The 24,302-nt window shown below is 50.4% G+C and overlaps 1 protein-coding gene across 17 annotated transcripts in view; it reads right to left on the minus strand.

Moving 5' to 3' along the window:
• CAMK2G (calcium/calmodulin dependent protein kinase II gamma) overlaps nucleotides 1-24,302 on the minus strand; it is a 54,821-nt gene that overhangs the window by 27,603 nt on the left and 2,916 nt on the right. For all 17 annotated transcript variants that reach the window (XM_072756274.1, XM_072756278.1, XM_072756270.1 and 14 more), the window contains exons 3-10: nucleotides 14,319-14,378; nucleotides 6,786-6,840; nucleotides 5,836-5,901; nucleotides 3,382-3,454; nucleotides 3,130-3,232; nucleotides 2,617-2,700; nucleotides 2,077-2,171; nucleotides 1,359-1,481 (exon numbers count right to left, since the gene is read on the minus strand). In XM_072756274.1, coding sequence (XP_072612375.1) covers nucleotides 1,359-1,481; nucleotides 2,077-2,171; nucleotides 2,617-2,700; nucleotides 3,130-3,232; nucleotides 3,382-3,454; nucleotides 5,836-5,901; nucleotides 6,786-6,840; nucleotides 14,319-14,378 — 659 coding nt within the window. The remainder of the gene's footprint in view (nucleotides 1-1,358; nucleotides 1,482-2,076; nucleotides 2,172-2,616; nucleotides 2,701-3,129; nucleotides 3,233-3,381; nucleotides 3,455-5,835; nucleotides 5,902-6,785; nucleotides 6,841-14,318; nucleotides 14,379-24,302) is intronic.

Here is a 24,302-nt window from a genome sequence, read left to right on the forward strand (position 1 = left end):
AGCCAGGCGCCCCTTCATTTCCTCTTTAAACCTCTTAAATGGTTCCCTTTGCTTTCAGAATAAAATCCAAACTCATTAGACAGAAAATTGTATGTCATGGAATCTTTTTGGCTTCAGTTCTCTTGCATTTTTGAAGGCGTATCTTCATTTACAACCAAACTACTTAACATTCCTTAAACTTGCCACAATTTCCCATGGCTTTTCACCCTGGCTCATGCTAACCTCTATCTGCAGGTTATCATCCTGAGGAACTCCCAGCCAGCTGCTAAAAGCCAGGAAGGAGTCACCTCCTCCATGCAGCCTTCAGTAATCTTACTGCTCACCAGACAAGAGTTCCGGGCACTCATTAGATCCTTTTATGTATTCGTCACATTGCAGAATCGTTGCCTATGTGAGTGCCTAGCTCCTCATATAATTTTTAAGATCTTGGGGAAAGGACCACATCCCACTCATCTTTGTATCTCCAGAGCCCACACAGTGACTGGCAAAGGAGAGGCATCAAGTAACATGAAAAAGGGCAAATACATAAATGCATCATGGCTGTCAAGACATGTAATTGTAGCAGACCCTCTTCTTAGTTTGAAAACAGATATTTCACTTTATAGAACTTTATATAAGTGTTTATGAAAACAGTATGTCGGGATGCCTGGGTGGCTCAGTGGTTGAGCATCTGCCTTCAGCTCAGGGTGTGATCCCGGGATCCTGGGAGCGAGTCCCACATCAGGGTCCCCGCAGTGAGCTTGCTTCTCCTTCTGCCTCTCTCTGTATCTCTCACGAATAAAAAAATAAAATCTTAGAAAAGAAAAGAAAAGAAAAGAAAAGAAAAGAAAAGAAAAGAAAAGAAAAGAAAGAAAGAAAACATCCCTATTGATCCCTATTGACAGCCTAGGGAGGTCTCTCCTAGGTTGAGTTTTGTGACGGAACTTCAAAATGTTCTTTTTAACCGCCCAGAGACCCCTTTTGTTTATTTGTTGGATCTTGGACACATTTCCATTACAGCTGCGTGACAGCTGAGATCTGATTATGAACCCTAAGCTTGGCAATTCACTTTGGGTTTTGCCAGCTGCTTTCCAGCATCAACGACCTAGAATGTAAGGGTCAACCTAAGCCCTCACTCCAGATTAGAGCTAAGTCACACCTGACAAGTGGGGAAGAAACAGGTTGAAGCCAGTTAAGCCACCTGCTTCCTTGAATCCCTCCGGTCCCCATCCAGTCCCCCTCTCTCTCTGCTGGGTCCTTTCTCAGAGCCCAGGAGGACTGATTATTCTCTGCTCATAAACAAGAATGTGAGGACAGTACGGAGGGCTCATTGAGGGCTGACAACCCTAAGCTCCTCCATCCCAGGTGAAGACACTTACACAGACCCACGGATGCTTGAGAGCCTGGTCAGCTGTGATGCGCTTTGCAGGGTTTATGGTCAGCATCTGGTTGATCAAGTTCTTGGCTTCTGGAGTTACTGTGTCCCACTCTGGTGATGGAAACTAAGCAGGAAGAGGGAGAGGAGGCACATGAAATCTGTGAGCCTCTGCCTTTGTCCCAACTCCTATAAGGGATACTTATCGGGATACTCTGTACTATCTAAACCTGCCTGGGAGAGAGTTGGAGAAGGCCTGGGGCATCCCAGCACCTGTGTCATATTAAAGACTACGAGAGGAAGATAGAATCACAGTTAGAATGCCAGAATATCAGGTCAGAGCACAAAGGGGACTCCAACACATTCTGATTCAACCTCATCTCCTCACTAAAAAAAAAGACAGTGGCTCAACAACATGCCCAAGGCCCCAGACAGTGAAGGGAGCCCAGACCCTTCTTGTCCCTATGGTATGCAGCACACACCTCTCAGGCCATTCTCTGCAAATAATGGATCACAGAGCTTCAAGGGGCTCCTGGATTTTATAGCTACCAAGAAAGGATGTGCAAAGAAGTAGTTCCTGAGATAGGCTGTGCCGAGAATTGAGACCTGTGTGCCCATCCTTGGGTCCTCAAAGTCCCCTGACACTCCCTGTATCCCATGACACACTAAACATGCCCCCTCTTGTGGATACACCCAAGAGTCGAAAACAAACCAGTCCTTACATCATAGGCCCCAGCCTTGATTTGCTGATACAACTTGTGCTGATCCTCATCCCAGAAGGGAGGGTATCCCACCAGGAGAATATATAGGATGACCCCTACGAGACAGAACACAGGTCATTGAGGTCAGTCACCTACTTCACTGAGGATGAAGAAAAGCCACACAAGGCTCAGCCACCCAGAAAACCAAGGTTATACCAAAGGTAGAAGTGGATGCCAGCTGATGCTGCTGTGCCACCAGCCCCTCCTGCTATGCTTCATTCCCCATGTCACCAAGCCACATTAGGGATTTCTGCAAGCATAACCCATCCTCTAAGGCGTGGCTAAATCCCTCTTTAGGAAGGATGCATTATAATCCAGGAAGTACTTGGGGAGGAGCGTGCGATGAACACCATCATCCCAGGGGCACTAGAGCAAACACTGTAATTTCACATACACCAGACCCCTGTGGGGCCCACACGCAATAGCAATGCCTCTTTCTCACCATCGCTGGAAGTAGAGTGCCCTTAACACCAAAAAGCTGAGTGTGTGGAATGGGCTTACCGCAGGCCCAGATATCCACAGGTTTTCCATAGGGATCTTTCCTCAAGACCTCAGGGGACAAGTAACCCGGGGTGCCAGCAAAACCTGTAGCAGAAGAGAGGGTGGAGGCACACTGAACCCACTTTCTATCTCATTAAAACCATATTAGCAATTTACCCCAAGTCTCTTCTCGTTCTTGGTGCTTTGGCTACCTAAGCCCTCAGCTCATGGGCAGCAAGAGATGACTGGCTGGGTTTCTTGGATGGCCCAGGATAAAATCAGAGGGCAAGTCCATGTGCCTACCAGGAACTCCCATTCCTCCCCAGAGGCAGCAAGAATGCAGTGCTGACAACAGCTAGACTCACTGTACTGAGTCACCTAGGGCCAGGGGATGCTCCATACCCTCCCCCTTCTCGGGTCTCGGAGGAGCCCAGGACCATGAAGGCTCTGGCTTCTAGTTCTGAAAGAGGAAAGGAGATCAGGAAGAGGAGGAAGGGCGGGGGCCACATTCCAGGAAGACAGGGTCACTCTTACCAAACCAAGCCTGCTGCTCTCCCTGTACTTCGATGGCTAGGCCGAAGTCAGCCAGCTTGACGGCGGCACCCTTGCATTTACTCGCCAGCAGCAGGTTTTCAGGCTGTATGAGGAAGAGAAGACCTGGTGAGGCACCCACCGGCCCCCTCCGCCCTGAGGAAGCCTCGTTTGGGTCCCCGCAGTCCCACCACCTGGCACCAGGTGGCGCCTATGCTTCATGAGCGGGAGGCAAAGGGGGAGCCTGGGTAGTACCTTCAGGTCCCGGTGGACAATGTCATGCTGGTGGATGTGATTAACACTCTCCAGAATCTGATGTATACAATGGCTGCAAAAGCACAAGGCAAGGGAATGTCAGTGCGGGGTTAATCCACTCAGGACCACACTACAGATTCAAGCATGTAACGCTGGGTTACAGATTCACAGGAGATCACTGAACAACAGCTAAAACCTCCCACTCGGGACATCATCGCATTCAACCTATTTTACAGAAGAAGAAACTGAGTGCCAAGCCCATCAAGTGGTTTGTCGAGGGTGTCCCACTAGATAATGGCTGAGGACAGACCAGAACAGAGTCCACTATGCCTCCTTAGACGGTAAAGGCCCAATACAACCAGTCCATTTCCAAGAGACCAGGGACACTCCTGAGAAGTAGAGACCATCCAATCCCTTCCTTCCTACCTCCAACCCCCACAGTAAGTCTGTTCTTGGAGAAGAGGCTTGTGGTAGCATCTTAGGAAGGATTGTACAAGTATACCTCAGTCGTTTTGCTGGGGGTACACTTGTTCATTTATTTAAACATTTACTGACTATCTCCAGGCACTGTGCTTCGTCTCACATAGACTACAGAGATGAATAAGACCCAGTGTCCACCCTGAAGCTTATCTTCTAGTAGGGGAGATAAAACCCCAGTACACAAACATCTTTAAGAAACAATGTACTTAAGAAGGTTCCAAACAGGGCAATCCAGGAGCGTTTCTGATGATTTTGCAGAGAAAAAAAGAAAAACTAACCCAGAGTCACCTTCAGCTGCTATTTCTTTCTTTTCTTTTTTTTCTAAATAGGCTCCACACCCAACGTGGGGCTTGAACTCATGACCTTAAGATCAAGAGTTGAGTGTTCCACCAGCTGAGCCAGCCAGGTGCCCCCACACCTATTTCTTCAATCAGGCTGCCCACCTTCCAAAACATTCTGCTACATTTGCAGTCAAGCTCTTGGCAGGGAGCACTGGCAATCTAGGGCAATGGTGAATGCTGAGGGGGATGATTTCTGCCCCCAGGGGACATCTGGTAACACCTGGAGACATTGTTGGTTGTCACAATTAAGGTGGAGATGCTACCAGCATCTAATGGGTAAAGGCCAGGGATACTTCTGAAACTCTACAGTGCACAGGAGGGGCCGTCACAACAAAAAACTCTCTGGCCCCAAACGTCAGGAGTGTTGAGGCTGAGGATCACTGGCCTTGAGAATGAGGCCCCAGCCGGCAGGTCCTACCAGGTATGTGAAGCAGGCTTGCAGAGTGGTGCTGGGCCCGTGACCTGGACTTCTTATTCCTCCTCTAAAATCCAATTCCGGGGCTTCCACAAGAGCCAAGGGGTCTTACCAGGCTCCAGGACACAGCCCATGAGTAGGCCAAAGAGACTTTAAGACTGGGCTGAAGAAGCAAGTCTCCACAGAAATGTATAATTAGAACAGAGCCAGGCTAGCAGGGAGAGCCTTCTGGCCAAAAATGGCAAAAGTGCGAAGTGTCCCAGCAGAGCCAGGCCAAGCCCACTGGTACAGTCACACACCACCCCTCCCCCTAGCCAGCTCTCCCTCCTCCCCGCCAGGCTCCCAGAGCTATCACCGCCTCCTCCTGCCCCAGAGTCTGGTCCTCCCCTGCTGGCACTGGAATTCATCACACCACTTGAGAATTTTTCCTGAGGCTGAAGCATCTGAAGTTGATCAGCAAACACTGGCCTCTCAGGGTTGAGAAATTTGTGAGGAAGCTGCACTCCCCCAATCTCTAGAGGCAGCCAGAGCTGCCACATATGCCAGATAAGCTGCAGGCAGGATGATCAAAACCAGGTTGTATGGACATCACCCTCAGAGAAAACTTGGGGCCAGGGGAGGAGCCGAGGCAGGAAAGGCGGGCCACAGAAACACCCGAGAGCTGTGGTGTGGGAGGAATGCTGCCAGGGCTTCTATGGGGGACTGAAGCCTGAGGCATGCAGCCAATGAACTATCTTCCAGCCTGAGGACCCCCAGGTCAGAGCTTATCATGGTGGTCAAGAGACTAAGTGATCCAGGCTAGAATCTCTTTTGAGAAGGTTCCTGGTTGATTAGCCCAGATGTTTACACTCCTTCAGAACACAGACCACATTTCCTCCATCTCTGGTCATCCCCAGGGTGCCTTGCATACAGTACAATTTGTCAAAAGAAAAAAGCAGAGGTAGGGAGGGCCCTTGAGCAGGCTTGCAAGTACACAGTAGTGCAAAGAAAAGGTATTTTTGGGATGAAAGGGTAAAGGAGACTTGCAAGTGCTTCCCCCCAAAAAACGGATCTAACTTCTAACGTCGCCCATAAAATGCAGCCCAGGTCCAGCTGTATGGAATCTTTGCTCAGATAGGAGCTCTTCTGACCTATGTCCAAAGACTACTGAAACAGGCACAAAGCCTGCCCCCCTGAAGGGGCCAAGACTCACACTGAACTCCAGGGCCCTTGCCTTACCTGGCATCAGCTTCACTGTAGTACTCTCTGGCCACGATGTCTTCAAACAGCTCCCCACCAGTAACACTGCAACCAACAGACGGAGAGGGTCAGAGGAGGCAGGTCAGCTGGCCAACTCTAGCATCCAACAGGCAACAGGTCACACCATGGAACAGCTTTTAAAGAAATCCCAACTCTATATGCATTCCATCCAAGAGCCTAGAACATGTTCAATCCTTCAATGACATGGAGCTTCTCCTTGGGGTAACATGGGCCCTTCCTTCCTCCTGCACATTTCTGTTTCTATAACCTACAGGTTAGCTAATGCTCAGGCAAAGATGAATATACAGGGATAGAAGAGAAAATAATCAACCTCCTCAGAAAGTCATAGCTTTATTTGAGACCAGTATGAATACTAAGATACACAGCTGCCCAAGAAGGACAGACCTACTTCTAAAGTTAAAGAATAATGAGATCAAGGACACAGAGACCCAATCCTGAAAATCCTGGAGAGGCATTTCCAGGAGGTGAAGAGCTACTTTCGAGATATTAAACAACAACCAAAGTGGAGGAGAGACCAACTGGAGTCCAGTTGATGACTACTAGTAAAAGCCACCTTTTATTTCCCAGAATTTCTAAGGTCATGCGAAGAGCTGCATTCTATTTCTCTGCTAAGGACAACACACCAAGAAACAAGAAAAAAGCATCTGCACAAGGTGTGCTGCTGAACAGAAATACAAGAGTAATGCCATCCGGGGGTCTGGAGCCCTGGGGGAGACAGTGAGTGAGCAATGAGGTCCCCTCAGCAACCTGTCCATTAGCAGAGGAAGGTCAAAATCAAATCCTTTCCCTTGGGCAAAGGAGAAGGACCCTCGGCAGAGGCTCAAGACCCAGTTTAGGTCTTTTTCCAAGCCTTCATCGTGAGCCAGCTGGAGGGAAAGGCCCCCAAACCCTCAGAAAGTGGCACTTACAGGTCAAACACGAGGTAGTGAAACCCTTCTTCAGAAATACTGTCATGGAGGCGCACTGCAAGAGAGGAGATGGGGACAGAGATTAACAGAGAGAAACCTTGGAAACCTATTGCTCTCCTTTGCAGCAGCCCCACCCCGGCCCCAGACTGTCAGCCTCACTGGACGGTGTTCTGAAGGAGTGGCATCGAGAAGCAGCAACATGTCCGTCACCCCCCCTCCCCCCCAAGACGAAGTGACACAGCCACAGAGCAGAGAAACAACCGGACCCCAGGTCCAGGGCTCTGGCTGTCACTGCAGACTGCCTCAGACATAGGCAAGAGATAGACACTTTGTGGCTAAGAAGTAAGACAAGACAGAGAAAAGCAAGAGCCTTCCCAGAGGGGCCAGTCCCAGAGAGGGAGGTCCTGGGATATGATGCGTGACAGTGTAACGCAGAGCGAGAGCAAGGGGCACCTAGGGAGGCTGACCGCAGAGGGACAGACAATGACAAGACGGGAGAGCCCAGGAGCTCTTCCACAGGAGTAGTTGGGCAAAGGGGAATTAGAGGGAGGGGAAGAAGCTAGAAAGGTAGAGCCCAGCAGGAAGGCACATGGAATGAGGCTGATGGATGGTGAGCATGGGAGGCAACGTGCAGACTCAGGCAATAACAGCAATCACTGTTTCTTCAGTGCTTCTCACATGCCAGGCCTGGGGTTAGGCTCCTTGCACATGTTCCCTATTCTACAAGGGTGTACTGAGTGCCCACATGTCAGACTCCCTGCTAGCTGGTGGGATTTAGGAAGGACACGGTGGCTGCCTCTGAGGGTTTATTTTTCCGGAAGACCATCCTGAGAGGAAGATTATTCCCATTCTCCAGATGAGGACACTGGAGGCTCAGAGACATCGTATCTTCGCAAAGGCCAAAGATGCAACGGATCAAGACGTAAACCCAGCTCTCTCTGACTCCAAAGACTGGTCTACACCCCTGCTTCCTATAAGAAATGTGGTGTAGCCCACACAGCCAGGCACCAGAGCAACGGAGACCATGAGAGAGACTACCCACGAACGCACCTACAACAGCAGCACAGATGGGCCTGGGAGGCCACAGCTCGGAGCAGAGGAGTGCAGCCCCTCCTCCAGAGCTCCTGGGCCAAAACCAACCTAATGTCTTCCGAGGTCTCCTCTTCAAGCTTCTGCCCACAAAGCCACCTCGGGCGTAAATGCCAACCCCTGAGTACCGTTATAATGCAAACACGAGGTGATGCTTTGGCGGACTGTCGCCGCTGTCCCTTCCCTCACCTGAACTCTTGGGAAGGGGAACCTCTGTTTGACCTTCACACCACTCTTGGGCAGTTTCAGGAGCTCCTCACGGAGCACTTTAGGAATGGCCTGACACCAAACCGACCAGTGACATTCTTGGATACACAGAAGTCACCGTGTCTCTTCCTTGGCAGACCCCAGCTGCCAACAACCCCGGAAGACAGGCTCCATTTCCAGCATCAGACTGTTCCGTCCGGGCCGAGGCGCTTCCCTACAGCCTCTCCCACCACAGTAAAAGCAGCCAGAATGTAAAATACAGGGCTGTGGCTATCCCTCCCGCTCCATGGTTCTCAGCTGACAAGCGAGGACTTGGGCCTGCCAGGACTAGGTCGAGGGCCACCCAACTGTTTACACTTCACGTCGTTGCCTGCTTTATTTGATCTGATCTGGTTACTCAACTCTGATCTGGTTACCTCAAATTCCTCCCCAAACTGTGATTTACCAAGGGGATCAAAGGCAGGGGGTACTTCTAAAATCCCTTCTCCTCCACCTGCTCTCTCTGTACTTCAGCAAGCAAGCTCATACTTCTCTGGGCCTTCAGATGACAGGAGGAAGGCGCTACAGCCAGATGCATTCTTCCCTCCCATCCTAACCGATCATGCTCAAGTGGGCCTCCCCCAAAGCCCTGTGAGCCCCCTCCTCACTTGCGCTTCTCTGGTTTCCGTTGGTGCTGTACCCAGAGTCCTGCTGTAGCTGCTGCTCCCTCGCTTCCAAAAGGACTTTCCATTTAATTAAAAATTTGCTATTAAAAAGCATTAAAGTGTGTAATACAAATAATCCCCTGGAAATCAGCTGTCCCAGAAGCTAAAGACCAGCTTCGTTAGGGAGGTGACTAACAGTAGCAGGACAGTAAGCTAACAGTACAGCAGGTATGATGCTAACAACCACTCCCAGGGGAGTCCTGCCACCTGGCCCTGCCTCTCCCAGCATCCCCTGGAGCCCCCCAGGCCTGCCCCCTCATCCAGCACAGTGGAGCTGATAATGCAGCAAAAAGTACAGGTGCCCATGCCTATGCCAAGACAGGCAGGCAAGGGCACTTCCCTTTCTCCAGGAAGGCCACACACAGAGCCCAGGTGGCAGGCAGCAGGGCCAGGGAATCAGAAGAGAGGAGCGGCAATGGGAGATTAATCCTTCCAAGCCACCCAGCCCAGAGAATGGCTTTGATGTGTGCCCCAGAGCAAGGTACCATCAAGACAAGAAGGGACAGGTGCAAAAGGCCTCATATCTGAACAAGATACTTTTTTTTCCCATTTGTAAAGAAAATTAAGAGAACTGAGAACAAGATGAAAAACTTGACTGTACCCCTCTAAGTGCCTACTTAGCAGCATCTTGACAATCATGACCCAAGTTATAACAACTAACATTTAGTTGAGCTGTTTCTATGTGCCGGACATTGTGCCGCGTGCTTTACACACGTTATTTAATTGAGCTCTCACGTTACCTCTGTTATCCTCACCTACAGGAAGAAGACTGAGGCCCCAAAAGGAACTCATCCAAGGACATCCTAAGTGGCAGAACTGAGACGTGAAGCCAAAACAAACTGGTATCAACTGACATCCTTGATGTCATAGAATTGCCTTCGAGGGAGTCACTCTCTCTGTCCCCTTGGGCAAAGGAACTCCAACCAGTCCCCCCTTGCTCTGGCCATTCTGATCTGCTCAACAGTGTCCATGAAGTGCCTTCCCTGATGCAGGCATGGCTGCAGATGCCACGGATATAGCTGTGAGGAAGAGAAACCTCGCCCTGCTGCTGTGCAGCTTCTAGGTCAATGGGGAAGACAGGCTTTAAACCAGCACTTGCACAAACATATCACTAGGCAATACTGTGGTAAGGGCTACGGAGTAGACATAAAGGATGCTATGGATGCGTGGAAACAAATAATCTGACACCCAGCCCATTCCACAGATTAGAGGGCTTGAAGGCCAAGGGCCAAACCAAGTCCACAGGCAGGAAGACCTGAAAAAGGATTCTAGAGCATTTACTGCATGTCAGCGATAAAACGGATTAATGTTTTAAAAAAAACTATGGAGAGAAAAACAGCCCAAACACCTTAATACCTTTACTTGACGTTTCATACCTTCAAGGACTAACAACACCATAACCCAAATGCTGTGGCTATTTCTGATTCTTTAGAAACCACCCAACAATATGCCACATTTTAACTAGCAAATCTTGGCTCATAACACTCTGGAAAAGTGTCACTGTTAAAAGCGTCTGTAGCAATAGCATAGTGGGAAGGAGGCCCTACTTCCTAGGGGCCTGAGTCTCCCCTCCCCCGCTCTCCGCCAGGAGCAGGTGGGCAGGACTCCCCTCGGCAGAGATTTAGGAGCTGCTTGGACATGACTCAAGGTTTTCTTTTTTTTCTTTGCCCCTGTTTTTGCTCCACTTACTGTGAGCTCAATGGGGCCTGGGTCCGAGGCAAATGGAAGCCCTGCTTAAATATCTTATGGACTGAGCAGGGGCTGAGGATTTAGGGAAGGTCACTTCCAGGAGCTGGAGTCCCTGTTTTCACTGCTTCATTTCTGAGGCCTCCTTTGCCCACTGAATGAACCCTCTCACAACTCCACGAAGAGGCTAAATAATCTGCTGTAGGTCACAGTTAGACCAGCAAACCCCATGTTCAAACTTGGACGACATGATACCGAAGCCACAAAGCTTGCTTCTCCACACACGGCCCACGGACCAGCAGCGTGAGCAACCCCTGCAGAGCATCCCCTCACACTCCCAAGCAGGCTCTGGCCCACCCCAGGCCTACTGCATCAGAACCTGAGTTTAACACAATCCCTCGGTGATTCCTGAGCACATGAAAGTTTCAGTAGTGCGGCTCTAAACCATAACACTAGACTGTGATCGAACCTGCTGAGACAACTCAGCACGAAGGAAGAGAGAGTCTATTCATTAGAGGAATTCAGAGCAGGGAGCAAGCAGATCACAGGTAGAACGTGCTCCATTCAGACTGTAGACAGTACTACTGCCGGCTCCTCCTCTCAACTCCACACCTCTGGCCACTCTCCCACAGTTTTAGGTTCTGCAGTATGCCTCATAACCAATAAGCTTTTTTTTTTTCCATCAGTAAACTTTATTTTTTTTGAGCAGTTTAGGGTTCATAGCAAAACTGAGTAGGAAGTAGAGAAACCATCCACATACCACCTGCCCCACATATGCATAGCCGCCCTACCAGCAGCCTCCCCCACCAGACGGGCACATTTCTTAGGATTTGTTAGGATCAACGAATCTACACTGACACATCGTTGTCACCCCCAGGCCCCACAATTTACATCAGCATTCACTCCTCCAACAGGCTTTTCAACTCCTGGGATAGAATATCTATTAGGGAAAAAAACTGGAGAGGCCTGGTGCCTTGCACCAAATAGCCTTCTGAGTTCAAGTGCCTCCAAGTCTGACAGCAACCAAAGGGTGGCCATGTGATCTCTGTTCTCAGCTTCCTCAACTCTGCACCACTCTTGGGCTGGTCCACTTGTACCCCTACGGGATGGAGTTAAAGAAGCTGGAGCCAAAAGGGCCACAGCTCTGAAGGATGAGGCAGTGGAGAGAGGGGAAGAATAGTGAATTAGGGCACAGAACAGCCTCTTCTCTGCCACAAGCCAGATCAGGAACCATGGCAACCTCCGCCTCCTGGATCCACAGCCCCACCGCATCTCCAGGAGCCCCAGTTCCCACCGGAAGCCAGAAAGCCTGGGCAGCCAGCTCTCCCAGGACACAGTCCTGACTCACCCTTCTCTCTTGCTGCTCTTGACCCCAGAATAAGGCCTCAGACCAACATCTCTCAGGACCTGGGAGCAGTTGTGAAATGAAGCACGATTCTAGGCAATCAGATGCTGACGAAGTAAGTGGGCCTGGCCTGGCCTGGCCTGGCTTGGATCTTGCAGACCTCCTAACAGAGCAGATGGCTGGGGTACATGGTCCCCCAACTGCCAGGTCCCCAGGTAGCCCTGGGAGTAGGTGATAAAAAGGAAAGAGCGGGATTCCTGGGTGACTCAGTGGTTGAGTGTCTGCTTTCGGCTTAGGTTATGATCCGGGGTCCTGGGACTGAGTCCTGTATCAGGCTCCCCGCAGGGAGCCTGCTTCTCCCTCTGCAGACTATGTCTCTGTGTCTCTCATGAATAAATAAATAATATCTTAAAAAATAAAATAAAAAGGAAAGAGCTACCAAACCAAGTATGGTCTAAAAGGTCAAAAGTATATAGTTAATTTCTAGAAATGCATAAAAAGAAGGGTATAACTGTTTTCAGCTAGAATCCCATGTTTGTCCTTCCTGGTCATTTCTCAACTGTCTTCATCTTACCCTAAGCCTTCTAGGGTCGATCAGGTCTGGGCGGCAGATAACGCAGACATGGTTCTGCGCCCTGCATTGCTTACCGCACCTTTTATTCTCCTTTCTACATGAGAACAATTCATCACTGCTCTATGAGTTGATCACAAGTAGCATAAGGGAAGGAAGTTGCTGTCCTCAGACCCTGAGACCTGGGACTGGAATGTCAAAATGCTTCTGTACTTTTGGAGGACTCTAGTGACCCACATGCTTTTTCTTCCTGTTCTGGAACTTCCAGGTTAGAGGTCACAAGCTCAAAAGCCTACAGAGACCAGGTAGGCAGCGCAAACATGAGGTAACAAGGAGTGGCAAAGGAAAATGGCCAGCTGGCTACGAAGGCAGCCACTGCCCAGCCCTCACTGACTCTGGCCGCACATGGATACAGGCTCGGAAGAGCCACAAGGTCTGACTGGAAAGCCTGGGAAGCAGAATTTTTTTTTTTTTCCCCAAAATGCGAGATCTCATTTTTAAATACTGGCAAATAATAAAATATTTTTAGCCCACTGGGCTGGCCAAACAAAACATGCCTGAATTTGCAACTGCTGTGCTAGGCGTTTCTCTCATCGTCTCTCTCCTACCCAGGGTAACACACTGGTCCCCACCATGCAGTTAGACCAGGTGAGCGTCTACCTTCAGAGCTCACCCAGGGAGTTCCAGTAGTTCTAAGCCCAGGACCCGTCAGCTGAGAGGTGTTGGCCCCGCGGAACACACCACACCAGCAGAGCTCAACAGGGGCTATGCCAATCTGCTTCAGGTGTAATCCAAGCTGCTGATTGCGATCTGTAAAGCCCTGCATGGTTGGAGTTCTGGTTACCTCAGAGCTGCTCCTCGCCCCTTCGGCTGGAGTACGACCTCAGCTCTCCCACATGAGAGCTCACGTTAAGCTTTTCCAGCCTGAGGTCTGGGAAACCAGAGGCTGGGTAGCTCTGGAGGAAGCAGCAACCTTCGGCAAGTCACCTCACAGCCCTGGCCGCCAGCAGAGCTGAGCGGGCGGCCTCCGGGGCTCTGTGGGAGCCCCGAAATTTAGGCCATGCCTGAGGAGCAAGGAACACGTGTTTTTCTTTGTGATGACTCAGGGCTTTCAGGGAAAACCTAGGAGATGCTCCCTGCCCCGCCTCAAGTCAAGACTGGGGTTTCTGCTTAGACACTGCAGCCAGCCCGGCTTCCATCCCCTCTGCGAGAAGCGCCACATCAGGGCCAACGCTGTTGGCAAAGACTATTTCAGCTGAACAATGTAAAACGGAGCTCGAGTGGGTTGTGGCAGGCAAACCTCCTCAGGCTTTAGAACAACCAACAATGTGCTCTTGTGCCCCAAGTCAGGGTGGGAGCAGAGAGAAATCCTCTTAAATTTTTCTCCTTCCCCACGAGAGTGGTTCCTGCCATCCCTTCTCTAGAGAAGCCAGGCGGGTGGGCAGCTTGCTTTCCTGGCTCTGGGGAATACAAACGGGAGCACCATGGAAACCCCCAGAGTGTGCACGACACCGTAACAGGAACAAAACTCTTTCAAGTCCAGAAACAAAATCCGGACCCTTTTACGATGGCTGTGGTAGGCCCCTGGTGAGGGACGCTGGCAGGCTACTAGCCCAGAACCTCACACGCTGAGGACCCTGGACCTCAGCCCAAAGACGGAAGGAGAAGGGGAAGAAAGGGAGTCTGAAACCTGTTCCAGTACCTCACATCCTAGCCCTGAAATGGCACAGCAGGGACAGAGACCCTCAGGTCTCTGAACCAGAATGCTCCAGAATTCTGAGCAAGACACAACGGTTATCCCACTTGGACAAAAAAATTACACCAGGCAAAGGTCCAGGGACAGAACTGGTTTCAGACACAAAAGCAATGGATCTCTGTTCTCCCTAATTTCTACAAAATGCCCAAGAAATACCCTGAGGGAAGGTGCTTACCAATGTTTGGATGTTTCAAAAGTCGGCATATCCGGGCCTCACGTTCTAGTTTCTGGTGATCTAAAAGCAAAAGAAAGAAAACAAAAACCATTAGCCATTTGTTCTATTTGGGGCCACTTCGCTATTCATAGTCCTTCAATTACTAGGCACCAACTATGCACTTTTTACTAATCTGCTAAATTAATGCAGCAAATCACAGCAATCCCAGAGACAGGTATCATGATTTTTTTTTAATGAGGAAATGCCCTAGGAAAGTCCCTCAAGTTAGTGAGAGGCACAGTCAGGACTTGAATCCAGGTTTTCAACTACACCTTTGCTACCATTTTCATTACAGCAGGGATTTCACTGGGCCAGGGTGTCCAGAATCTCTTTCTTGATAGAGACACTACTAATAACAAAGTTTTACTGAACAACTACTATATGACCAGGCACCGTGCTAGGAATTTCGCAAATAATCTGACTTAGTCTTCATAGTGTCCCCTGAAACATAATGATGCTGAGAACCAAGATGATGATGAAGATGATAACGATCTGACAAAATGATAACCAGAACTAACATTTCTCGAGAGCTTACTTCTACATTAGGTAGAATCATCTTTTAAAGTATTCTCGTAACAATTCTATGAGGCTGGCACTATTATGATGCCCATTCTACAGTAATCCTGCTCCTCCCCAGGATCCTCCTGGCCATGTACTGCCATTGAGCTCTTACCTCTTGGCACTCAGGCATTGGGGTTACTCTGTTTTGGTGAAAGGACCAGAATCTAGGAATCCCCAGGTGCAAGTAAGCTGCGCTGGTCAATTCCTTCCACAGGAAAGCAGAGCTCCAGGAAGTAGAAAGAGACAATGCTACGACTCAAAGCAAGGCGGCCTAGCAGCCTTCCCCCTTCTACCTGCTAGAATCCTGCCAAACAGTTCCCTCTTTCACAAAGTCTTCCCTGTTTCTCCCAGCAGATGTGACTTCTCTCTCCGAGATTCCCCCGTCTTCCACTGCCCTTTTTATAATTTTCACATTGTACATTACGTCCATTATCTTTCAGTCACAAGCTCTTCAAAGGGTGAGGCCTTTCTGACCAATGCTTCCTAGAGTTCCTGCCATAATAGGGGCTTCATAATGATTTATCAAGAACACCAATGGTAGGGATGCCTGGGTGGCTCAGTGGTTGAGCTTGCCTTTGGCCCAGGGCATGATCCCGGGGTCCTGGGATCGAGTCCCACATCGGGCTCCTTACATGGAGCCTGCTTCTCCCTCTGCCTGTGTCTCTGCCTCTCTCTCTGTGTCTCTCACAAATAAATAAACAAAATCTTAAAAAAAAAAAAAAAAAGAACACCAATGGTAGTAACAACCATTAAACCATTATTTACTGACGATTCACCATATGCCAGCCAGAGGCATGGGTTATCCTACTTCATCCTCACCGAGACCCTGTGAAGTAAAGGATCTGATGAACTCCATTATGTGACCAATGAAGAAACTTAGGCTTAAAAAGTTAAAGTAACCCGCCCAAGGCCCCAGGCAGTGGATGCAGGTAGTCTGAGCCTCTAGCCCTTTATCACTATGCAATGATGACAGGATAAAGAAAAATGAGAACATCTAGTAAAGACTCCAGGCTTTGGGGGCATTTCTCCAGGTCCAGGCAGGTGCCTTCATATCCATATCTGCCAAGCAATTCCTGCCTCCCCTCATAAGGGCTTCTGCCCACCCAACCCCTACCTCAACAGCAAAGAGCCTCTGTAGAGCTCCCTATGAGCCCCCAAACCATCCTACCAGGTGGGTGCTATGAATATTACCATTTCACAGATAATGAAATGGAAGCCCACAGGAATTAAATAACTCGCCTGAGAGCCAACAGCAGGAAAGGGATAGAACTGGGATTCGAACCCAGGCCTGCCAAGATCATGTAGTCTGAGATAATGCAGGGATTACAGACTAAAAGGAATTCAGATTTGTTATTTTACCAATCACCCTGTTTTGTCCTAAACTTTCCCTTTAGCAACAGCCCTGCTTTGTGGAAGGAGGTGGGGACAGGCAGAGATTAGTTCCTGCTGCCCAGCTAATCCAACCCAGCTGCCCAAAGATCTGGGTCAGGCCTTCCTTTCCATCCTCAGGTTCGGCATTACCACTGACCAGGGTGCATCCAGAGAACCAGAGGGGACCCCACTCTCCCCCATCACCTGGGATCCATCGGGATCCTGGAGTTAGCTGAGGAAGTACTGTTAGCCCTGTCCAGTGGCAGGGGGGCTTGCTTCTTTCTGATCTGACCAGGAAGATGTCAGGTCTATCCTGACCTTCCTACCAGCTCCTGGAATTGGGATGGAAGTACCAAGCTAGCCAGCCCCAAAGCCTCCCCCACTCTGACTACTCACCTCACTACCTTCTGACCCACACCTCTGGGGCTTGGCTGCCCAGGCAGGTGCAGGAGAACAGCATCTTGCAATGCGGAGGTGGCTGCTGAGGGGAAGGCCTGGAAGATTAATGTTTATCTCCTCCCTTAAGTCTCTTACTGGCTAATGGTTACAGTCCCACAAGAGCAACAGCACTAAAAATAAGGGTGCTCTGGCTTTACCAGTGACTCAGAACGGAGAGAGGAGAGACAGATTCGTACTTCCAGCTCCTCGAAGGAGCTGCCCAACGTCCAGAGGGTCCTTGATAGCCACTTAATTCAACCCTATGTCCAAGGAGCTCAGTCCCTGCATCTTCTCTGAACCCTAGGCTGCTCCTTGGTCTTTGCTCTGATCCTTAGCATGACTCCACCCATTAACACAAGAGTTTTGGGGTCAGACGGCCATGGGCTGAGTCTGAACACTGCTATGCCAGGTGAGTTATTAAATCCATCTGAGCCTCATTCAATTCATTTGAAAACACTGTTCTGAATGCTATGGATACGGCAGTGAACAAAACAAGACAAAAACCCCTGCCTTCATAGAAGCTAGTGGGGCTGGGGGAGGGACAATCAGAAATGGCACGTTAAATGTCGTGGCAAGTGCAATATAGAAAAATAAAGCAGGGAAGGGGAACAGTACACATTTAAATAGGATGGTCACCAAAAGCGAGGAAGTGACATTTGATTAGACCTGGAGGAGGTGAGAAAAGGAGCCAGGCACATATCTTGGGAAAGAGTTTCCTCACTTCTAAAGCGGAGGCAGTGATATCTGCAGATTAAATGAGGTAATCGGGTAAATGCTCAGTATAGTGCCTGGCACAGAGTAAGAACCTCAGCCGTGGCTCTCAGCAGAGACACCAAGAATCGGACCCACTCTCCCTCAGGTTGGGCAGCCAGAGAGTCCACAACACACCAGCAGAGCCCTCTAACTTGGCTCGGCTGCAGCCCTCATGGGCGTGAAGGTGTTCCCTCCTGTTATGCAGGGGCTCGCCTTTGTCTACAGTCTGCAGGTGACAGGTCAGCAACAGGGGTTTCAGAGAAAGGACAGCCTAGGAAGTGCCACTGCCTGCAGGATCCCTCCTTTTCCTAGGCATCACCCTTGGTGGCTGTGGCGTCCTGCCATCCAGAAGCTCTGCTCTGCTCAATGAGCCATGTGGTTTCTGCCTACCATACTCTCCCTGCGTCTTTACACCATGCACATCAGGCCAGTACCCCAGCCTCTCCAGTGTTGTTTCCTGTCCCTTTCCCCCACACACACCTCCTGTCCTGTAGTCCCCTCCAGGACTGGTCCATGTCTGAGAAAAAGCAGAGGGCTCCACCCCAGCAGCAGCAGTGGTATTTCAGGAACAAATATGGTTTGTACGATATCTTTCCCAACTGCAAGGGCTAAAGCACAGCATCACAACCCCAAAAGCAGTGGAGCCACTAAACTGACTCGGTCCACAGTGGCAGGTCTAGGGCCTGTCTGGGCATCCTAAGGTGATAACACACCAGCTGGTGCTTTTGTCACAAAGATGGCCTTCTCCCCGAGATACCCCTCCTCCATTGACCACTGAGCTCTCTGTTCCTAGGCCTTCCAAGGCTGACCCTCTTCCCACCCACCTTTCAACTGGGCTATTCCCCGCCCCCTTACGTGGCCCAGCCCCCCCTTCCTGTTTGACAACAGCCACTTCCCGCTTTTGCACAGGGCCACTTCCTGCCTGCCTGTGTGCTGCTGCCATGGAGAGACCCACCCCTGTCGACCTTCAGCCCAGCTCGAACCACATCTCTCTGCAAGGTTTTCCCTCTCAATAGCAGAGGTAGCAACAGGAGCAGAAAGCAGAAGTGGCCGTTATCAGGGACCTGCTGGGGCCTTCCCCAACAGCCCACCCAAGCCAGAGTCAGGTCCAAGAAACAAGTATCCCTGAAGGCCTTGCCTCTCCTGCCTTTTGCCCAAGCACTTCAAGACTTGGTTCAGGCCAAGGACCCATCACAGGAAGAGCAGCAAGGAGTGACCAAGTAGTCCGTGCCAAAGGAGGCAGAGAAGAGGAAGCAGTGAGCAGACAGCGTGAGGCAAAGGGGAGGCAAAGTTCTAGAACCACATCCCCCCTAAATCCAAAAGAGAAGCCTTTTCCAAATGTACTTTCCTTCCCCTGATAGGATAAAGGGCCAGGGAAGGCTGGCCCCTGACCCTCCATGGCCCTGCACGGACATGACTGATTTAGTGACGTTTCTCTAAAACCACAAATGCCAGCACTAGCTTCAAATAAGATTCTACTGCCACCTAAATACACAACTGTCTGTAATGGGAAAGAACCCAGAGTCCCATCCCAGTTATGAGGACCCTCCCCAAATTCTAATCACAATGACACTTTTGACTTTTCAAAGGGTATTTCAAGGGTCTGTGCCTGGACCCCCAACATAAATGAGAAGGTTCCTACAGCTTCCTACAGCCTAATTTCAGATGCTTCAAGTGGAGTGCCTCCTCCTGCTGCCCTCCTGAGTGCCCTCCTCCTCCTCCTTCCCGAGTGGGAGCAGCAGAGGACCCCCCGTCTGGCCCCCAGAGCATCACTGTGAAGAGAAGAAACAAGGGCACCATAGGGATTTGGTGTCATAATCCACATTTCCAGCTGCTTATAAACAGCCCCTGGTCTTAGGCACTGACCAGTGGGAATCCCAAGCCACAATCCCACTGACCTCATCCTGACACTGCGATGCCATATCCCTTCCTCTTTGAATCTCACTCTAAAGGTGCAAAGAGTCTCCAATTAAGAGCAAAGTCCAACCAGCATGTAAGAGCATGGGTCATGGCTTTCGAATTCCTTCACACTCACACAGCTGGGACCAGTCGAGGGCCGTGAATACAGTAGGATGGGGCCCAAAATGTGGTCACATGAACTCCCCCAGGCTCTGTCCCGGAATCTGGCATCCTCCCTTTCCTTTTAGTCCTTACCCAAACAGCTTCAACAAGGTAACACAAAGACCCAAGCCCCACTTTGGCCTTTGTGTCTTCAGAGAAGCTTGAACTAAGGAGGGAAGGGAGAGAGACACCAAGAAGTGGTCTATAGCGAAAGTCTCCCCAACCAGCTTGGATGGAGAAAATCCCCATGGGGTCACTTGCAAGCTCCAAGAAGACAGGGCTCTGCCGCTGGACACTCTGGATGCTCTCAGGGCCAGAGCAGGGTCAGCCGCTGAGTTCTCCATGCCCCCAGCAGGGCTCTGGGTGCCTGCAGCCTTTGCCCACTGTTTTGGTGACATTTCCTTCATGGTAACCAGCCCCAAGTAAAACATCCCAGGAAGCAGCCCCTAAAAATAGCTCCTCCCAGGGCAGCAGCAAGCGGGGGGGAGGGGAAAGAGAGGGAGGAGAAAAGAGGGGAGCAGATGGGAAGCTGCTGCCGTGCTGATAGGACCCAGGAAGTAGAGACAGTGTTGGTGGGGGGGGGGGCAGCGGCTGGAAATATCCCCACTACAGAGGGGTCTATACCTAGAGAGGTGGGTACAGATGAGAGCCAGGCCTCAGCGAGCAAAACAGAGGGGTTTGCTCCCCCGGGCTTAGAGCTCTGGGCCTAGATAGAGGTGTGGGGATGTTATATCAGCATTCATCACAGGAACAGAATGCCCAGAATCTCTGTTTTAAAGGGAAGAGCCACAGGGTAGGTGAAAACTATATTGCTTGAGGATGCTGGGGTCAGAGCACTGGCAAAAATCAGTGGCATACTCAGAGCTCAAAATAAACAAACCAACCTTTGGTGCCTTGGTTTCCCCACTGGCCCTGGGGCAGATCTTTCTGGCCATGGGTGGACAACAAAAGGCCTCTGCCGAGAGGCACTCAAGAGGTGCAAAGTGCCCATCTCTTCCTGTCATCACCCTTTTGGCACCCATGGGATCAGGCCCTTGTCGGCCTGCCAAGGCTGTCCAGAGAGCAAGCACAGAGCTGGGGGCAGGAGTCTGTCATACCCATTCCTTCCCTTCCCTTCCCTGTCTCTAGCCTCAGCAGAGAATGGGGTCAGTCACTCACCTCTAGGGTTTCAGCACAGGTTATGATGAGAGACCAGGGCAAGCAGTAGGGAGAGAGCAAGGATGGGGCCACCTTCCAACCTCCATCCCTATCCATGAGGCCAGTACCCAAAGTCATTCTGGGAAGGCGGGTGGGATGGCAGGGTGACAGGCAAATGTTGTATGAACTGATTCACATAGCTCACAGGGTGACTGTATGACAAAACCGGCCCAGGATAAGTCTTGGCCCAGAAAAGGGACCACCAGGCTGCTTTCTCATCCACTCAGGGGGACGAGTCAGTGGAAGCTCAGTCATTTATAGACAGGATGCCCATTTCTCTGTCAACAGAAATTGACTGGCCTGTTATCCTCAGGAGGAAAGCACAGTTTTCCATACAACCTCCTTAAATGCTTCCTCAAGTAGCAGCGTCCCAGTGTTCCAGCACTGCATAGATTGCTCTTCCTCTCCAACCACCACCACCTCCCCAGCCCTCCCCTCTCCGCCTCCCCTCGCTTCACCCAGATCCTTAACAGGAAAGTCTCACTTGAAGATACCGCAAGGGACACAAATGTCATGGGGGCTACTCAGGCCAACACTAAGGGGGTGGGGACTTGCAGCTGGCACCACCTAGGGGGATCCTATTTCAGTCCCCAGGGCCAGCTGGACCCAGAAAGGGACAGTCTTTGCCCTTCTGGTGGCCAACATGCCACAACCTTCAGCCACTTAGCTTGCCGTAGCCTTGGACACAGGCTGACACCCCAATCCGGGGGCTCAGGAGGAGGCCCCTCATCACAGAAAAGCCCATGTGCACAGATGGCCACATACTGGCAGAGATGCCACCTGGAGACGGCCAGGCCAGGGTTTGTCTGGTAAATCTCAGAGAACATGACAAGAGCGATCGTTGGTGCCGTTGCTGATTTTAGATGGCATTTCTTAAAGCGTGGCTATGGGGGCCATCTGCATGAAATCTACTAGGGCACTTGTTTAAAATGTAGAGTCTGGGTCCCAACCCCAGACCTCCTATGGATAGAGCCCAAGAATCTGTACTTTTTAACCAGTACTCAGGTGATCTTTTTGCACACTAAAATTGAAAATTGCTGCTGAGAGGAAGTCCCAACATTGCCCTATAAGGCCATTACTGACAGGGAAGAAAGAATTGTAAGCTACACTATCTTCCTACATCTCGCACCTGCCAAATAGGCCCCAAACACAGGTCTTGAACCTGTGTCCTCTCCAACAGCCGTGTCAGGCCTACAGTCTGGCTCCACGGATCAGAAAGGGGGAACCCAAGCCAGCACTAGGGTACGAGGGTTCCAACAACTTGGCTCTGAGTTTCCTGAGAGTCAAAGCCAAGAAGCAACCATGATTGGTTACGTAGTCCACTGAATCCATTCATTGGATGTGTACAGGCCAGGTATGTGTCAGGCACTTTGTTGGCCCTGCCCACACAGAGGTAAAGAAATAAATAGATGTGGTCCCTACCCTTTACCTCCCAGGTCCTCAAGAAGAGGAAAGCTTTTATTTACATTTAGCCTCAATAGAAATTTCTTCAAATGGGGTATACAGATTAAATAAATAAACATAGCAAGTGCTGCAACAGATTTCAAAATATTGTTTCTGGTAGCATCTCTTAGTAAGGCCAAGTACCCACTGTAGTAAAAGCAATTGGAATCTAGATAAATGGTCCAAATACAGAGGTTCCTTATGATGCGAACTGTTCCAAGGATAAATCCTAAATTACGGAAGAAGAAAGGACCATTTGCCCTTCAACTATAGCAATATGGGGAAACGCTTTGGATGTAAGCAAGAGAGCAGGATATAAAATGTTATGCTCCACGAGGTGAAAATCTATATGCATATGAATAAAGATAAGAAGGGAATCTGAAGATTTAAAAATAAAAAAAGACATAAGGGCTCAGGCTCCTTGGGGGGGTGCTCTTAAATCTTAAAATAACGACTTATCATTGCCATCACCTGGCCCACTAGCTCCTGCATCCAAGCCTATTTTAAATGCCTCCTTCAGCCTAGTGGAGAGCTAAGCTTGGAACCATGGGCTCCCTTAAGAGCCCCAACTCCACACCTATCACTGTTCCAAGCAGAGGGAGTGACGTTATGTGACTTTCAGTGACTTTACGGAGACAGGCCTGCAGACAAAGACGGTGCTCAACACACAGCCACCCGAACTCCACAGCTGTGAACATGGGCCCCCGAGGCCACAACGACAAGAAACAACGTAGCAAAAGAAGGATTCCCATCCAGGTCCAGTCCCCCCATAAGACCAGGGGACCTCTCCCTATGCCTCCTGAGCATTTCACCATTGATGCCAGGAGAAGCAGCTTGATACCCTTTTCTTTCTCTCAATTCGCAGCACAGAAAATCACAAACAAGAAGACAGGCAGAGAGACTCAGCAGAGCGAGCCCCTTCAGCCCCTCACGGATGACTCTGGTGGGCCCACCACATTCCCAGACACAGAAATCCAACACCTGCGGAGCCCTAGACAGGGAAGAGTGAAACCCAGCTCCAGCTGCTGCACCTTTATAAAATATACAGCGTAAACTGAGAGGCTGTAGGGAAGCCATGGGCCTTCACTCCCTAACCCCGTGGGCATCAGCCCAGTGGGCGCCCTGGCCCAACTCTCCACGAGCTCACATCCCCTGTGCCCACACCTACAGCACAGCCCCCAGCTTGGTCCCTCCATCTCCAAGACAACACCCTCCCACTCTCCCACCTCCAAACGGTACTGCCACTGACAGATTCCTGACCCTCTTGTTGGCATCCGTGCCCATCAGCCGGGACCAGGCCTCTGTCCCTAAGTTAACCTGGCACATAAGCCACACAACAGAGCCCCAGTCTTGGCATAACTGTCTCAAGAGGGGGAGTTGATGTCTGAAGCATATGATCTTACACAAGAATCCTTTCCTTGAGGAAAAAAAAAAAAATCAAAGAGAAATCAAACCTCATCCAGTTTGGGCAGGGAGAGAAAGATGTCAGTTGGAGAAGACAAGACAAGGTTGAAAGGAGGTGAGGGAGGCAATAGGACATGATGACACAGGTCAGGGAAGTTCAGGGGGGTAGGGAAGGAGGAGAGAAATGACAGCTGAAGGCAGGCAGCTCCACAAAGTCACCACGACAGCTACCCTCACATCCCTGAGTGTGGCTCCCAGCGTCCCTCCGTCCCTCACCCCTGGGTCAGAGGACACTGGTGAGATGAGGAACACGAAGCATTGCATCATTAACTCAAGACACCAGACACCGGCCCCATTTCTGATGCACCAGGGCTATGCCGTGTGGGCACAGGAAGGTATCCACTCTTGCACTGCCGTCCCTGCCTGCGCCCTGCACCCTTGGCCAGAGGATGTCTGCCAAAGAGCCCAGCCCACTGTGTCATCCCCCTACCCCAGGGGAGGAGGGCATCTGACTGCCCACATTATCTCTATGGCAACCATTGCCGCCGACTCAAGGTACCCAGAGAGAAAGAAAACAAACAAATAAGTCAACTTTATAGCCAATGTAGAGAAACAGCAAGAGATGGAGGCTGGGAGACAGCAAGACAAGCCCTGTCAAAAAAAAAAAAAAAAAAAAAAAAAGACAAGCCCTGTCTGTAGGGAGGAAGAGAAGCCCTC

Source organism: Vulpes vulpes, chromosome 4 (genome assembly GCF_048418805.1).
Source record: "Vulpes vulpes isolate BD-2025 chromosome 4, VulVul3, whole genome shotgun sequence".
Classification (NCBI taxonomy): domain Eukaryota; kingdom Metazoa; phylum Chordata; class Mammalia; order Carnivora; family Canidae; genus Vulpes; species Vulpes vulpes.